At 45.3% G+C, this 17,037-nt stretch overlaps 1 protein-coding gene across 4 annotated transcripts in view; it reads left to right on the forward strand.

Moving 5' to 3' along the window:
* Positions 1–17,037, forward strand: part of ATL1 (atlastin GTPase 1) — a 390,297-nt gene that overhangs the window by 355,819 nt on the left and 17,441 nt on the right. The window contains exon 13 of one of the 4 annotated variants that reach the window (XM_069638882.1): positions 6,573–6,587. The exons of the other annotated variants lie outside the window; for them this stretch is intronic. Coding sequence (XP_069494983.1) covers positions 6,573–6,587 — 15 coding nt within the window. The remainder of the gene's footprint in view (positions 1–6,572; positions 6,588–17,037) is intronic. 4 annotated transcript variants of the gene reach the window in all.

Raw genomic sequence — 17,037 nt, forward strand, 5'->3', positions numbered from 1 at the left:
GCTCTTAGTATCTCTTCCTTTCTCTTCTACTTCTCTTTTCATTCTCTTCTGCTCAAAACCATTTCAACTCTCTTGCAGTTCCTACCATCTCTTTTCCTCGACTCCACCCCTCTTCTCCCTCGCCTACTCTCTCTATTCACAAAACCTCCAACCCTCACTTTCTTGACACGTTCTCTTCTCACATCTACCCCCAGTGCATTTCCTCTTCGTAGACTCAACGTCAGCATGCCTCTACATCTCCCACTCTTCATATTGCTCTTTGGAATGCCCAATCTGTCTGTAACAAGACATCATTTACCTCCGACTTCCGACATTTCCCATTCTCCCTCTCTTGACCTCATTCCAGTGGTCGAAGTGTACGAAAAGAAGTAGTGGAACTATGTTCCCTGCTGGCCTGCTCCGCTCCCCACAAACCCCATCACCTCGTCCCCTCCCACACACAATACACCCCCCCAAACACTTGCACCTGCTGTTTAAGGGAACGTTCAGTGCCGTGCACTGAAAGTGCAAGTTTCAACTTCTTCCTAAACTTTTATTTTAAAACAAAACCATTCCGGAACAGTTTCTTTTTCATATAAAAGTATAGGAGCTGCAAAAGGCAATTAAAAAAAGTACAGGAGCACTGTTCCCGACCGCTCCCGCTCACTTCGACCACTGCCTCATTCCCATTACATAAACCTGGATTTCTCCCTCAGACGCTGCAACCCTTGCTGCTTTTCATTACCCGCCTATACCTTCACCCACTCTGCCCGCCCAGCTGTTAGGGGTGGTAGGGGTGGTGGAATAGGACTAGTCACATCTTCCTATCTCTCCTACTCCCCTATCACCAGCTGTTTATGCCTGTTGCTGCTCTAATGGCCTTTTCAGCTCATTTCATAAATTTTTAACATCCTGTTTTACTGTTTGTTTCCTTCCAACAGCCTTGACGTTTAGTCAGAGCCGATTGTGTTTGATTGGACGCAACATTATCACTGCTCTCCATGCAGCTCGCTAATTTCCCATTTATTTTACCCTCTGGTTTTTAATTATGTAATACATTTTTTTGCTTTCCTTGTAACCCATGTTGAGCAGGGTACGGTTGCCTAGCCTCTCTGGCTGGAACGCGGGCTTGTCCCCGCTGCAGCTGTCTTCCTCATGTCCTACTTGCACACACCCTGCGAGTCTTGTCTTACTGTTCACAGGTTCTTTGACCTGATTGGCTCCAGTCAATCTCTGTGTAATATTGAAGGCCAGCCCCTCACTCCTTCCGAAGTCCAGCAAAAGTCATTGCCCATCTGTGCTCATCCACGCATCAGACAAGCTCTGGACAGGTCCTTCTGTGAACACCTTGCTGCAATATACATGTGAGGAGCTTATGGGCTCGCTCCACCTGATTCTATGCTCTTTTCTGGCTGGCTGCCCCTTCCGGTTAATAATCTACCCTCAGCTGCCCTCTCCAACACCAGGTAAAATGCATGTTGTTTAACTCACATTCGTTAGTAGCTCATGCTGCCGATTGTCATGCTCTTCTTATGGACCACATGCCAGATTTGGTTTTCATTACAGAAACGTGGCTGAAACACTCCTCAACCCCGCTTCTGGTCCATGCCATGCGCCCGGAGTCTAGCATACTTACATTGCATAGGACTCCCCCTCGTTTGGGTTGTGGCCTTGCCCTGCTTTTTCTCCATGTTTAACTGCTCTGTTGAGGCCTTTACTCGTGCAGCTAATAGGGAGGCCGTTTTGCTTCAGGCTGTGTTTTACCTATCATTTTCGCTCTATTTCCTACTGATCTATCGGCCCCATAGCTCTGATTCAGGTTGGATTTGGCTCTGCTGGGCATAGTGGCTGACCTACGACTTCAATATGAGACTTTGTTAGTCCTTGGGGATTTGATTTCAATCTCCATCCCAACAACCCCAGTGATGCTCAGGCAGAGCATCTTAATTCTCCCTGCGCTGAACTTGGTCTTTCCCAGCTGGCACTAGGCACTACTTATGCCGTGGGGAACACCCTTGATCTTTTTTTCACCCCTTCTCCACTAGTTACGACTTTCCCTTGTTTATCTGTTATCTTGTCTGACCATGTGGTTGTCCCCTTCTCTGTTAATACCCAACCTTGCCGGCACACACCCTTCCCCGTCCCTTTGCATGTCAATGGTACAATATCGAAGGCAGTGATATCACCTCTGCTATCCTCAATGCTGCCTCGGGGAGCGGCACGTGTGACCTGGTGGCCTTTTCGTCAGCCATGGTTACTGCTGCAGATCAGTTGGCACCTCTTAAAGCTGTTCGTCGCTGTGGTCATCTCTCTGAGCCTTGTTTTTTTTGCCAATTCGGAGGTCTCTGCTTGGCTCAGAGACCAGCGGAGCATAAGTGGCATTTGTCTTCCTGTCCCGCTCTGCGGCTTGCTTTTCGCAAGGCTGTACCAACAGGCAATAGTCCAAGCTAAGTGTGCTAACTTCACGCTTCGGTGGAAGGAGCCATCAACTCTTCGAAGGAACTTTTCAAACTGGTTTGGTCAGAATCCTCTCCCCCCGCCTCTAATCTGGTGGCTCCTTCACAGAGTCTCTATGACTCTCTTTCTTTTTTCTTTGATGATAAAATCAATGTCATCAGGCAGAAGATCGCTGACCAGTTGTCTCCTCTGTCTGTACTCTCAGCTGACGGGATCAGCTGGCAGGCTCTCCTTTCCTGTTCTACCTTTCCTGTCATTCAGGAGGCCGAGGTTGTGCAAGCTACCCTTAACATGAAGTCTGCTTCCTCGATGGACCCAGTCCCACTTAGCCAACTCAAAACCATTATCCGCCCCTCTTGTCACCACAGCAGTCAATCTTAACTTTTTCTTATATGTTACAAAATCATAATCCAGGGAAAGCCCTAATGCATTGTTGAAAATAATTTCCCCCCAGAAATCTTTTATCCTGACACATTCCCAAAGCAAATGTTCCTATGTTCCTATTCTGTGAGTGCAGCCATCTGAGTCAGACATTCCTCGTTTATGTAATCTCTCTGGAGTCGGGTAGACCCTATTGAAGACCTTAGTATGACGCAATCTTTCCCCAAAGCTCACAGACGAGAGACACACATTCCTACCTACATTCACCCAATGTTCCTCGTCATTTCACACAGCAGTCTCTACGTCCATTCCTCCAATAAGGGAGCATTGCCTTTAGCCCTAGATACAATCAATTTATAATGTCTGCTCGCTAAATGACCCTCTACCTTGGCCTGTGCATTAAGACTTGGGCCACCGTCTATTCTTTCTAATTTCCACCCTATTTCTCTTCTTTCCTATCCTATGAAACTTCTGGAAGCTCGGTCACTGATCTTCTCTGGTCTTTCTTGGAGGACTCTGATTTTCTTGACCCTTTCCAGTCTGGCTTTCGCCCTGGTCGGGGCACAGAATCAGTCCTGGTGTCGGCACTTGATGATTTGGCCCAGATTGTGGATCAGGGCAACGTTGGCGCCTTGATCCTGCTGGACCTCTTAAGCTGTTTTTGATACAAATGCTCTAGCATTGGCGCCAGCATGGATTTTCATGCCGGCACAAGTGCTGGCAATCCCTATGGGGTCAGCTTGCTTTAAGTCAGACGGACCCCATAGGGACCCATTGTACATGCTCCCTGGCATGTACACATGGTAAGCAGTGTTCCTAGTTGAAAGGAAACCCAACCCGATGAGCGAGCAGGTCAGGAAGGGTTTCATTTAATTTGTGAGCACTGCTTGCCATGCAAGCATGGGAAGCGGCGCTCACAAGCAAAAGTAAACGCTGCCTGGTATGCAAGCATGTCAGGCAGAGTTTATTTACTTTGCACTGCGGAGTGCAAACGTGAAGGGCAAAAGGCGAATTCACACTTGCACGCTGCCCTTTGCCCTATACGTTGCACCCTGCAGTGCTAAGGAGGAGAATTTGGCAGTGGGGAGCCACTTACACTACAGTGTAAACGTATCAGCTCTCCACCACTAAATCGCTAATTTAGCCAACATGAACCCCAATATGAACAATACGGTGCTCATTTTCCTTAAAAGCGTAATTTGGCGGCAGAGAGCTGTTACATTTACACTGTAGCGTAAGCGGTTCCGTGCTGCCAGATATTCATCAATTGCACTGTGGGGTGAAAATGTAGAGGGTAATGGGAAATGTATTTAGAGTACCAAAGCATTCATGTCATGAGAGAAGAGGGGGACCTGATGCTGCATTCTTGGAAACAGTGAAAGTTCCAAAAACCTTCACAAGAAATTGTGAGATGAAGATAGGCCACACACCATCTTCTGGGAGACAAAGTCAATGTGCCAACGCTTCCATAAGACATTGTGAAAGAAAGTGGGGAAAATACGCTGCTTTCCTGCAAAGGTGAAAACATTACTAAGCATCTATAAGAAAGTGTGAGAAAAAGGGAGAACTCATGGTGCATTCTGGGAAATGTAGGACAAGTATCCAAGTACGCATAAGAGATTGCGAAAGAAAAGTGGTTCTGTTGCTAGATTCTGGGAAACTTTGCAGAAGTGAAAGAAACAAAGCATCAGGATGTTATTTTCTGCTAAATGGATTGCATTTCCCACAGAAGAACCAAGACACTTTTCATGAGCAAAAATACCATTCTGGTGATACTATTAAACACAATTATTTCTGACACATTAAATAAAAAATAAAAACGTGTAAATATAAATTAGAAGTGTATGCACACTTCTTTCACAGGTTATACCCAAGTCATAGCTTAGCCTGGATATTTGTGCCAGATAAATAGTGTGTCAGAGAGGCACCATTGACTGCCAAAAGATTTAAGAGTGAATATTAAATTGAGATTATTGTCCCACTGGAAGTCTGACCACTTGTTTAATCAAGACTCGGTTATTGCAACATTCCTTATGCAGGCCCCCCTCTCCATGAAATATATTGGGCCTCATTACACGGATGGCGGTAAAGGGTTTTCCGGTACCGGTAAGGGTACCAGTGCCGGTAAACCCTTACTGCCATACTACGAGGTGCCTTTGTGGGACCCTACCTTAACGGCTGGTTTTACCAGCCGTTAAGGACGGGACCAGCAAAGGGACCTTGGAGGTAATTACGGTACCGCAATTTGCGGTACCGTAATTACCGCCTTCCCCATTCCCATTGAGCCCTATGGGGGCAAAAATGGGAATGGAGAAGTGCCATGGTGAATGGGGAATTACCGCCCTCACACAGCTTGGAATAGGGCAGTAATTCCGCCATTCACCATGGCGGACTTGGTAAAATATCGGCGGCAACCATGGCGCTAATAGCGCCATGGTTACCGCCGTCCGTGTAATGAGGCCCATTGTCTTCAAAAGACCCAGAAGGCAGATGGATGCTTGCTCTTCGGTTTGCTTTGTGATGGATCTCACACTGGATCCATCAAATAAATTATGCATTTCAGGGCAGCCATCAAAACCTGCCCTTGCTAACCTTCTACTGCTTGTCTTACCTTCCTTAGGTGATACTCCCGCAGTTAACCAACCCTCTCCCGTTCCACTGTCCCTCTGTGCCTCTTCCCAACGCGCCAGCGCTCCCCCACACAGAAACGGACCCAGCTTTTCTGCCTCTTTTCTGTGGAAGCACTGCCTCCCTTGATCCACCTTTGCCAATACCAAGAGGAAATGTAGTTGGTTGTTGCGTGTCACATATATGTAAATATGAATGCAGCACGCAGACATTAAAAAAGTAAACCCACTTTTAATGCTGCAGGTGACTCTATGGCCCTCATTACAAGTCAGGCGCCGTTAAACCCTTAACGCCTGATTAAGAGGTCCCGGGTTTTAACGCCTGCTTTTTGCAGGCGTTAAAACCCATACCGCAAAGTGACCTTGGTGCTAAGTACGGTGCCGCAATTTGCGGCACCGTACTTAGCGCCTTTCCCCATTCCCATTATGCCCTATGGGGCAAAAATGGGAATGGGGAAGGGCAAATGGTGAATGGGGAATTACCGCCCCACTCACCTTGGAATGGGGCGGTAATTCCACCATCCACCATGGCGGAATCGTAACCTTAGCGGCATGGACCATGGTGCTAATAGCACCATGGTCCTCCGCCAAGGTTGTAATGAGGGCCTATGACTCATGTGCAGCTGTGAGGTAGTGCAATCAATCACCAATGGATTGGTTGGAGCCTGTTGAAAATCAAACTTAGGATACACTTTACAAATTTAAAAATAAATGCGAAATAAAGAAGTCTATTTTGTTTTTCACCAGATGGCAGATTTAAGTATCACTTCGCCAAAGGAAAGATACACACCCAGTAGGCTTTACAGTGGAGTGAAGACCAGGCAGGCCGTCTTCAAAGACGTGCTTATTGGACTTCATCCTCCAGATTTCTTTGGGCCAATTCCATTTTGGGGTATTTTCAGTCTCTTATTTCCTCTAGGCTTCTACCTAAGCACTTTTGCGACCAAGCCACTGTGCCACCCTGCGGAGCCATTCAGCCATTCATTCATTTGTTAAATTGAAATAGTCACTGCTTTTGTTTTTTCAAAAATGCTTAAATTGATGATCATACCTGTGTCTTTCCAAAGTGCTAGATGAGGTGTAACATATAGATCCTTTTTGTTTCTTTTTTAAATGCCCTTACCATAGGGAAGCACAAATGAGGTAAGTTAGTTTATTTTAATCCAGAAATGCCTTGTGATGAACATACACATCCAATGTTACCAGTGTATCTTACAAGCCATTGCAACCAAGATCAGAAATAAACAGTGTCTATGAATCGTTGGGCTTTCCAGACTACAGAGAAATATATCCAATATAAGGACTTTTCAGATCATACATTTTGATACAGGAATTAATATACAGTATTCTCTTTTTGCTAGTTGCATTTATATGTGAACCCCAATAAACAAGTGCCTCCTAACAGGATGTCAATTCTAACACTGGTTTTGTTTAGTTTTGCTACTTTGTTTAAAAAACATACAACGCTAGCACAGAAGCACGTTTGAACTATATAAGATTGTTATAAAATACACTCTGCCCAGGAAAAAGTACAGGAAACTAGCATAACGAGTATCACGCAGGAAAAAGGCACACATTCTGGAAGCCTCTTAATGGTTATGGAAGTCTTTGCATTTTTGTGTACAAACGGTGCTTTTATTCCTAATCTACCTACAATATGGTGTCATGTTAAGCAACTGAAATTACACACTTTCAATGAGAAAGCAGATGCAATTGGCAGAATAAATGTCCTGGGGTTTTGGGAGGGGTCTCCATGAAACCTCTGCCTTGGCCTTAAACAGTTCCTAAATTACAGCTCCCATCATGTTGAACAGATTATCTAATGGTTTGTTTAACCTCTCCTCCCCTAATTTGCGGTGTCACAAGTGGATCACCACTACCACCCCCTTTTTAAATACACTGGGCCTCATTACGACCCAGGCGGTAAGTTACCGCCTGGGCCGTGACTTTACCAACATGGCGTAAACTACGTTTACGCCATGGTGGTTGGCGGACTTACCGCCCCATTCCGACCTTGGCGGGGCGGTAAGTCCCCAATCCCCATTTACCCTTCCCCATTCCCATTTTTGCCCCATAGGGCATAATGGGAGTGGGGAAGGCGTTAATTACGCGACCGTAAATTACGGTGGCGTAATTAACTCCATGGTCCCTTAGCGCCATGGATTTTAACACCTGCTAAAAGCAGGTGTTAAAAGCGCCATGGCGCTAAGGGACCTCGTAATTGGCGGTAAGGGGTCGGCGCAGCTAACGCTGGCGTAAACCCCTTACCGCCAGGGTCGTAATGAGGCCCACTTAGTAATCCTTGTTTTCAGGGATTCCTAAATACCTTGTAAATGATTATTCTTCATGCTCTATTACTTCTACTTCTATGCGCTGCAGTAATACCTAATTGAAGAATACTCAATGTATCAATTTTGGAAAGATGAATCGCTGACTTAGCCCTGCCAGGATTTTTACCTGCCACTGCACGTCACACACAAATATCCTTGGTGCAAGCTTAACTCGCTGAGGTTGTCTTGACCAGGTCGACCTTTAGTCGCCATCGATAAAATACTAGATGGCATAGAATTGCTTGTCCATTGCACCCTAATTCGTTTTTCAATCCTGATACTAACTTTTTAGGCCTTGTTGGAAACAATAGGAATTGTTTGATGTTGGCCATAAAGATATTACAGCACGAGATGTCCATTCCCTGCAACAGTCCTCACACTAGACTATTGAGGCAAAGCACTGATTTGATACCTAACTGCTTTGCAGATAAACTGACATGGTATGCCCACGCCAATCACTCAGGTCCTCAGATAAGCTTTTGTTGGTTTTTCCTCCCTCCATATGTGTTTTCAGTGGGGACAGACGATTCTCGGTCTACGGTCCTAGACTGTGGAACTGCCTTCTGTTGGAGCTTCGGAGCATGGTATGCTGAGTACAATTTCAGAATTCCTTGAAAACATACTTGTTCAAATAATCAGTGCAGATGTAGAGGTTTCCTAGAGTGCAGTCAGATTGCTTTGGTCACACATGTAAATTCCTGTAACTTCTGCGCACAATGCAGTTTAGTCTGTCAGGAATTTGCGCAATAGAAATGATAAAAAAAAATTCAGAAATTGCATAGGGACAGGTTAAGTCATTCAAAGATAAATGTATTGATTTTCGTGACACGTGTATACCAATAATAATGGATGCAAAGTTACACTACAAATAACTGTCGCTGTAGACGATTCACCCTAAACCACCAACAACTCCCAGTGACAGAAAAGACTACAAAGTAGTCAAGTGCACACAGCACATTGATCTGACAAAATTCAAACGTGTCAAGGAGACGGAACAAATTACCTGACACCCGCCATCACACCATTGCATTACCAAGCGTACTACGGAGATGTATACTAGTCTCACATAACATGCTTCTGGCCTTCTTATTACTGACCTTCCCCACGGGAACAACTCGTCATTTCACAAAAAGCATAACACCTTCAGAGTAAAATACAATCACAGTGTGTAAATAATGTTCGAAAATGATCTTCATCAAATTTCAGGACCTATTTATCCAATGTTCTTACGGTCCACTGCATTGTACATGGGATAAACATGGGAAGGACCATCTTGGCCCTTTGTAAACAACTCATTTGTTTGATCTCCTCCCTTTGCAGGTCTGCGAGGAGCCATCAGGGTAGCCCTGAGGGACCCCATTCAATTGTCCCTTTCAGGGAAAGACTGACATGACTGCTTGGGAATAGTGTGCCCAGTTAGTTGGAAACTCCACTGCTTTCAAGTCAACCCCACTCCCTGTCTTGTCAGTTAGATTGTATCCAAGACAGGGTTCATGTCATTTGAACTCAATGTTTTCTCTCAGGCACGTACAATCAAAGGCTCTCTAATTGTGCAATATCATATAAGTGTCTTGCTGTGCCTTTAAGGTGTGCCAGCGATCACGCCAGTTGTAATATGTGTATGTATCTTGAATGATAGATTCTCATAATCATTCTGTTATGTCTTCAACACTTGATGGTGTAAACCTTTGTGAACTCCTGTTTTGATTTCACAATTCACCCTATGCCAGATTTCTGCAGCTCTCTCTCTATCTACTACAACATGCTAAACATGCCAGAATCTGCCTCTTGAGCAAACTATGGAAACACACTATGTTACTGGGCCTTTTCTATTTTTCCACTGGTTGCCCAGTGACAGCAAAGGATGAATTTAAGATCTTGTGCTTATTGCTTACATTTTAAAATGCACACTTCCCCGCATGGTTATGGTCTTATAACACACACACGCACGCACGCACGCGCGCGCGCGCACGCACGCACACACACACACACACACACTTAGAAACGTATTGACACTCATTTAAGACACCCATCCTTCCACCGCAGTTACACTGCCAGATCAGTATCTTCATGCATCCTCCTCTACTTGGACCAACAGTCCCTTACAGCTGCCCTGTATGTAAACTTTGGGACATTTCTAATGAACTCGTATTCTCAAAAAGAGGCATATTGGCCACCGCACATCTCTTGGATGCTTACCACTGGTATGCAGCTTAATGTATAGAGCACATCTCCAGCATCACAAGTCCCACGCACAAGCTGCAAGTAACCCACATGCACTACCCATTTCACCACGAACCTCAAAACAATTAAGCTGCAGTGACACGCTTGTAGCACCAGTTTGGGGTACACAGTGCACATGCTGGTCTCGACGTACTATCAATAGTCATCCGAGGCGCCATTCTGTCATGCCAGTCGTTTAGCTGTATAGACATTGATACATACTAATGGCAGCTGTGTAATACCATAGCATCATAAAGCCTTTCATCACAACCTGACCAGGTGCTTATCAAACCCTGGCATTTTGTACTGCCTGAAAAGGACCCTCCTGTCTTTCACAGGCAAACTGCTCATCCTCCCAGTGAATGAACGTAAAACCATTGGCAGAAGGTGATTTCCCTATTGACTAGGGAGTGATACCTCTCCAGACACCCATCTTCATTTCCACAAAACTCCAAACAGTACTCTATTTAAGCAATATAACCTGAGCAGAGGGGCATTACCGGTCAGGTAATGCCTCGGGGCATAAGTTACAAGCCTGAGGGAAGTGAGGGCATTCACTCTAGCCCCAGGGCATTATCTGACTGGTAATGCTCCCCTGCTCCGATTATAGTGCTATTAGTAGCCCAGCACATTGCACCGGGGTACTAATAGAGTTTTATATCAATGGCATGTTTGATGTTAATCTGCTTGAGATAAAACTACAAATCAAGATGGCCACCATGGATCTGAGAGAAGGGAACTACATGCAGTCTCTTCTCCCTTTCCATGGCGGACATTGCCGTGACTGGGGCTCGCAGAGTACACTAGTGTTCCTGGTGCCAGTGAGTGACAAGGCAGCACACGCTAAGTGGGGCAGGAGTAGGGCGGGGGTTGGATATGTGGAAAAGGGGGTCATGGGTGGAGAGAAAGGTATGTGTGGAAGGGCACATACCTGATTCCCAGCAAGGAAGGATGGTGGCCTCATTGGCTGGGAGGCCGCCACCGACCTGCACACCCGCCGGTTTCTAATTACAGTTTGTACTTGAACACTTCTGTGTGATCCATAGATGACCAGTGGAAAAAGACTGTCCCATCGATGGATGACACTACAATGGCAATATGCATTCACTCTACCACGTAAATGAAGGGCTTAAAGAATAATTTAAAATCTGGGCTCCTGTTCAATATATTATCTGGGGAAGATACACCTAATCTCGTGATATTCTTTTATTGTGGTAAAATGGTGGTATAGTGTTATCGTGGTAATGCCCTATATAGAGATATAATGCTCCCCTCAGAGTATACCGTAAAACCTGTATTTCATCCTGGGGCCTCTCTAAGTGAAAGTTACCAGACTTATTACACTTGGATTTTGACAGTGTCATGTTTCTCCCAGCAACTTATCTACGAGGCTGGGCTAATGCCTTGATGGCAGATCTATACAGCTGTAAACATGCAAAATGAAGTATTGCACAATCACATACTTTCTAACTACAGAGCCCACAACAGATGAAATGACATAACCCAAATGCCATAAAATGTATCAGAACACGTAGTGATTTTAAGTAATGTGTCTTTATTGTGACAAATAAATTTACCGATCATGCAACGCAACATTTACACGGACACATTTGTCCGTGCAAATGTAGAGAAGCTAGAAGAAAGAAAAAAAACAATTTCAAAAGGCACAACTCAATAATAGAATGAACTGCAGTCAGCTCAACCCTGACCTTGAAGCGTGGGACTTGACAGAAGTTATGCTTAATAAAAAAACCTTGTAGTTTTATAATTGCATTCACTTTTGACATTGAAACATTGCACATGAAATGAGTTCCCCCTGGCTAACTATAACTGCATCCAATCAGGCATGCCCTCACGTATTAACTGTTATATTCACCTTAATCCTCACTCTGGAACACCCCTCTGTGTTGGTTTGGCAGCCAAACGAAGTGTTGCAACCTCCGCACACTCCGGCAGCCCACAAGAATGACACAATTTCTATGCCAGGAACCGCTCCCCAGTCTATCGTCCGTCTCCTGCTATCTCCCAGTAAGTTTCTGCAGCCATCCTCTGCCAGTCTCTTACCAGTCTCCTGCTCGTCTGACTACACCCCCTCTGTGCCTTGGATTTAAATACTATCCCTGTCAATCAACAGGACCTGCCTCCCTTTCACGTGCACACATCATCCGAGCTGCCTCAGTATTTTTCCCTTCAACACAATAGTTTTTCAAACGTATCTGCAATAATTGCTTCATGCGTACAATGGTGCTTTTTCAACAGTGCATATTTCAGCCTTGATTCGTGCTATGCTGTGAAATCACACAGCCAGTAAAATATATTTGCATGTTTTATTCGTTTGCAGAAAAGCACTCATATTCAGTTCATCACATCTGAGTCCATTTTGCACTGATTTGCTAATGACAGGTTACAAATTATGTGGAGTGGGCTGTTAATTGATTAGTATGTATGTACATAGTGCAAACCAGACAGATGAAATGTTTCCCTGAACTCTTAGCATTTTAAAACATGGGCTGACTGCAAGAATGTGCATTTTCATTTGGTGCCCGCGCTGTCCATTTCTAATGTTTGTATTTTCTACATGAACCCCCTACCACTATTTATTGCTCCCTCTGTGGTCCTACACTCCTAAGTTAATGGAAATATTTCTGGTGTAATTCTAATTACATTGGCTGATGATTAAGTTAATTCTTCTCTGGAGCAGACACACATAGTCCCACCAACACATAAAGGTGATGCAGACAACACACATGTCCATGTTTATGATGTCTGAAACTTGTAGGCCTAAAGTAGTTTGACACCTGCACTTGTCCCTTTTATGTTATTGCAAGAAAATGTCCACAGATGTCATCTGTGCGTTTTGCACCATCTTTGTCATTGCCAACCAGCAGCACACACCACACCTAGAAGTCCTGCACACCCACTCGCTGGCAATGCTAACCCCAGGACTGGTCACACCTCCAAACTAAACAGCAAGCCTGCACTGATCCAACTGCTCCTTCTATGCTGTGCAATGTGTCATGACTGTGGGTTCAAAACAACAGAAGACTCGGGGCCATATAAAGGTTCACAGTTTTTGTCACAACTAGACAAATAAGGGTCTGAATACTTCACATTCCATTTGAAACCAACTTTGGACATGGTTTTTAAACTCCATCATCCCCCCAGTGTCCTGGTTTAAAGCCACCTCCTTGGTGGAAGACGGTTACTCACCGTTCTGGGAATTTATACTGACACAAACCGTTTCCTGGAACTTAGCGTCTTTCTTTGGTGCTTCTTTGTGTTGTCTCACTCTGATGAGTGTTCCCATACACGCTCCCACCAGTCAGCCCAGTTGGTTCCCCTGGGTCTCTCAGCGGCTTGGCTGGGACTACGCACTACTCTCCGGGCTCTGGGAAATGTCCAGTTCCTTTCTCAAGTTGTTTTGATGATTTACCTCGCCACCTGTGCCTTTGCTGTGTTCAGGACTCACCTCCTCCACTCGGCCACAAAACCTTTTGAGTACCCCAGGTTGTTTGGGTGCCTTTCTGAGCACACCTTCTTCCAGCTCCCCACCTTCTCCATTCGTTTCTTTCCTTATCCTCACACACCCTGTCACACTCTCTCTCACTCTACTCTATCTCCTTTCCTCCTCCTCTCACACACTCTCACACTTTCTATCTCCTTTCCTCCTCCTCTCACACTCTCACACTTTCTCTCTATCTCCTTTCCTCCTCCTGTCACACTCTCTCACACTTTCTACTCTGTCTTACGTCCTCCTCCTCTCTCACACTCACACTTTCTCTCTATCTCCTTTCCTCCTACTCTCACACTCTCTCACACGTTCTACTCTGTCTTACTTCCTCTCACACTCTCACACTTTTCCTCTATCTCCTTTCCTCCTGCTCTCACACTCTCTCACACTTTCTATCTCCTTTCCTCCTCCTCTCACACTCTCACACTTTCTCTCTATCTCCTTTCCTCCTCCTCTCACACTCTCTCACACTTTCTACTCTGTCTTACGTCCTCCTCCTCTCTCACACTCACACTTTCTCTCTATCTCCTTTCCTCCTACTCTCACACTCTCTCACACGTTCTACTCTGTCTTACTTCCTCTCACACTCTCACACTTTTCCTCTATCTCCTTTCCTCCTGCTCTCACACTCTCTCACAATTTCTACTCTGTCTTATTTCCTCCTCCTCTCACACTCTCACACTTTCTCTCTATCTCCTTTCCTCCTTCTCTCACACTTTCTGTCTACGCCATCTCCTTAACACCTCTTCTCCGCACTCCCTCTATTCTTCCTTCTCTCTGCTCTCTCTCCGCTCCTCCACCATCTCTCTGTCTCTCTCCTCACCTCCTACTCCTCATCTTCACTCTTTTACTTCACCATCACCTCCTTGCCACACCGCCCCACTCTCCTCCGAACCTCTCTCTCCGTATTCCTAACTGCACAATTTCCCATGGCTCAGCTCCTTTCTGTACCTCCTTGGGATTCGGCAAGGACATATACTTTGCTTGGCTGAGGCTCTGTGTTCACCTCTAGCCAATGCTATAATAAATACATGTGCTATCTTGGAATCTTTAGTGAGTGGACCACGTCTATGCAACTGCTCATGTGGGTTTGCCCCTCACCTACTCTGTCTATGAAATAGTTCAATATTCTGGCGTGTGCTCACTTCATGAGTAGTGCTTGTGGACCTATTTCTCACATTAAACCGGATCCATGTGATAAAATCACAGCAAAAATTGCTGTGGTTACAAAATATCTCGGCAAAAATGCTGTGGTTTTTGTGCCGCAATCCATGTAAAGGATGCAGGGGACACCCCCAAAACCCCCGGAACCATTATATCACTTAAGGGGGGGGGGGTGACACCCATGCAACCCCCGCTCCTCTTAAATGGTATAATGGGGCACACCTTTACCGGGTCAAACCACTGCATTTTTGCCACAAATATTTGTATAGGCGACATTTTTGCAGTGATTTTATCACCGCATACCATTAAACCCAAGCTGTATTGTGAGGCTTTCAGATGCCTAAGGATGTGGGTCCATGAGCTGTTGGGTCCTTTCTAGAATTCTCTGTGATGTTGATGCTTCTCAGGCCACCATGGTGTTCCCACAATGATAAGATCTTTCCATACAGAAAAGGCTAGGGGTGGGCAGGGACACCGGTGCGACCTGCCATCTACTTCCTCTGGGGTGAGTCTGTATCAGGGAGCTGGGTGGCTGTCCACGGCCCCCTCAGTAACCCTAGCCTCATGCCCTATTCTCAAACATGTGACTTTCTCACACCTGCTGGCATATAAAAGGGAAATACGTTTCGTCTGGAAAAGTTTGGCAATGTTAGACAAAATTACACAGAACAGCAACTTCGGGGCGGAACGGCATGGCCGGGGGTATATCTGGGAATGGATCAGTACTGATCAGGCTTCAAGGCAGATTTATGGCCAATGGGTGTCATGTGTGGCAGAGCTGCTAGAGACGATGGCTGGTGCCAGAGTAGGGGCAACTGGCGGGCAACCCTGTGGATTCAGGAGCTTTGGCAGAATGACTGGGGTATTGGTCAAGCTGCTCTGAACTGAAGTGCGCAAAACCTCCAGGAAATCCACCGTACCTCTGGGGCTGCCGCGCAAGGCGAGAGGCCACCGAATATGGCAGTTTGGCAGTCCGAGGAGGCACAAGGGGAACAGGCTGCACCAAATGTGCCAGCTATTCGAGCCTGCATAGCCCACAGACTGTCCAATGGCTGACCTACCCTAATGGTCCTAGGCTTATAATAGGGGTGCTTATGAGATGGGGTGCATAGAATCTACTGCATGGGATCAATATGAATTATTCACCCCATGCAGTACTTTATAGGTACCCCATTCTGTAAATATTCTGTGTGAGCCGAATTCAATCCTGGGTGCTTCAAATAAAATAGAGGTATTTAAAAGCACTTCTTTTTACTGTTAGCACCATACTGATAATGAGGGCCTAGTGTTGTTGTATATCCTATGGGGACAACTGGGGCTGCATCAAGACAGGACATGGCTGGGAGTTTGCCCAATTAACACAGTTACCTTCACCATTCGTCTCTTTCATTGAGCAAAGGTAAATTTCATCGAGGACATTTAATCCCTGATTCAAAAAAACGGGATTTGTGCGCCATTCTGCCCGCAAATCCCTGTTTAATAAATGGGGATTTGCGGCAGAATGGTGCACAAATCACGTTTTTTTTGGCGCAAATAATCCATGAATCAGGGCCTTAATTGCTGAAATAGCAGCTATTTTCAGGCCGGTCACCTAAAGATGTTTGTACTAAAATCAGAATATGCTTCTTGCCAAGAAACCTTGTGTTGAAAAGAAAGCTTTGAGTTTTAGTTTGTGCAGCCCAAAGGGTGCACTGTCGTTGAGGGATGCGAAAGTCTGTTTGGTTCTTGAAGTGACAAATTGAAAAAGAAAGAAGTTGACAAAGAGGGAGTGCGAAGGCACATGGGCGATTAGGGTATCATCACTGGGGAGATTTGTAACCAGAGAGGAGAGCCTAGTCCAGGATGCATTTTGGGACAGACTGATCTCTGGCCAAGAAGTAATGCTAACTGCTGAGATAGTAAAAATGTTGGAGAAGCTTACTATCTTAAGGAACTATCAACAGACTAGCCATGTTCTTGAACCCTCCAGTCAATGGGATCAGTCTACTTAGTTAATCCCTGGTTTCTGAGCCTTTATTTTACCCTGTTATTTTACCCTTTTGCTTTACCCTCTCACTTTCTGTCTTCTTAAATATGCAGGAAAAACTGCTTTTTGTATGAAATCTGAACTTTTAATACTCTTCTTTATAAAGGTTTTCTCATAAACCAAAAACAAATAAAAAAAAAAAAAGAGGGACACCTGCAGAAGTTGTGATGTCCCAGTCCGGGCTCCATCACAGTGTCGATGGTGAAAGAGTTGTGCAGTGAATGAAGGAGGTGACCAAAAGACAAAGAAGGATGTCTAGTCCTTGGACCGAGTTAGTGGAGCAGAAGAGACCCAGGTGCAAAGGACAGATGAACAGAATCAAAGGCAACCGATTGGTTG

The sequence above is a fragment of the Ambystoma mexicanum genome, chromosome 14 (assembly GCF_040938575.1).
Source record: "Ambystoma mexicanum isolate Mex_15411 chromosome 14, UKY_AmexF1_1, whole genome shotgun sequence".
NCBI lineage: Eukaryota > Metazoa > Chordata > Amphibia > Caudata > Ambystomatidae > Ambystoma > Ambystoma mexicanum.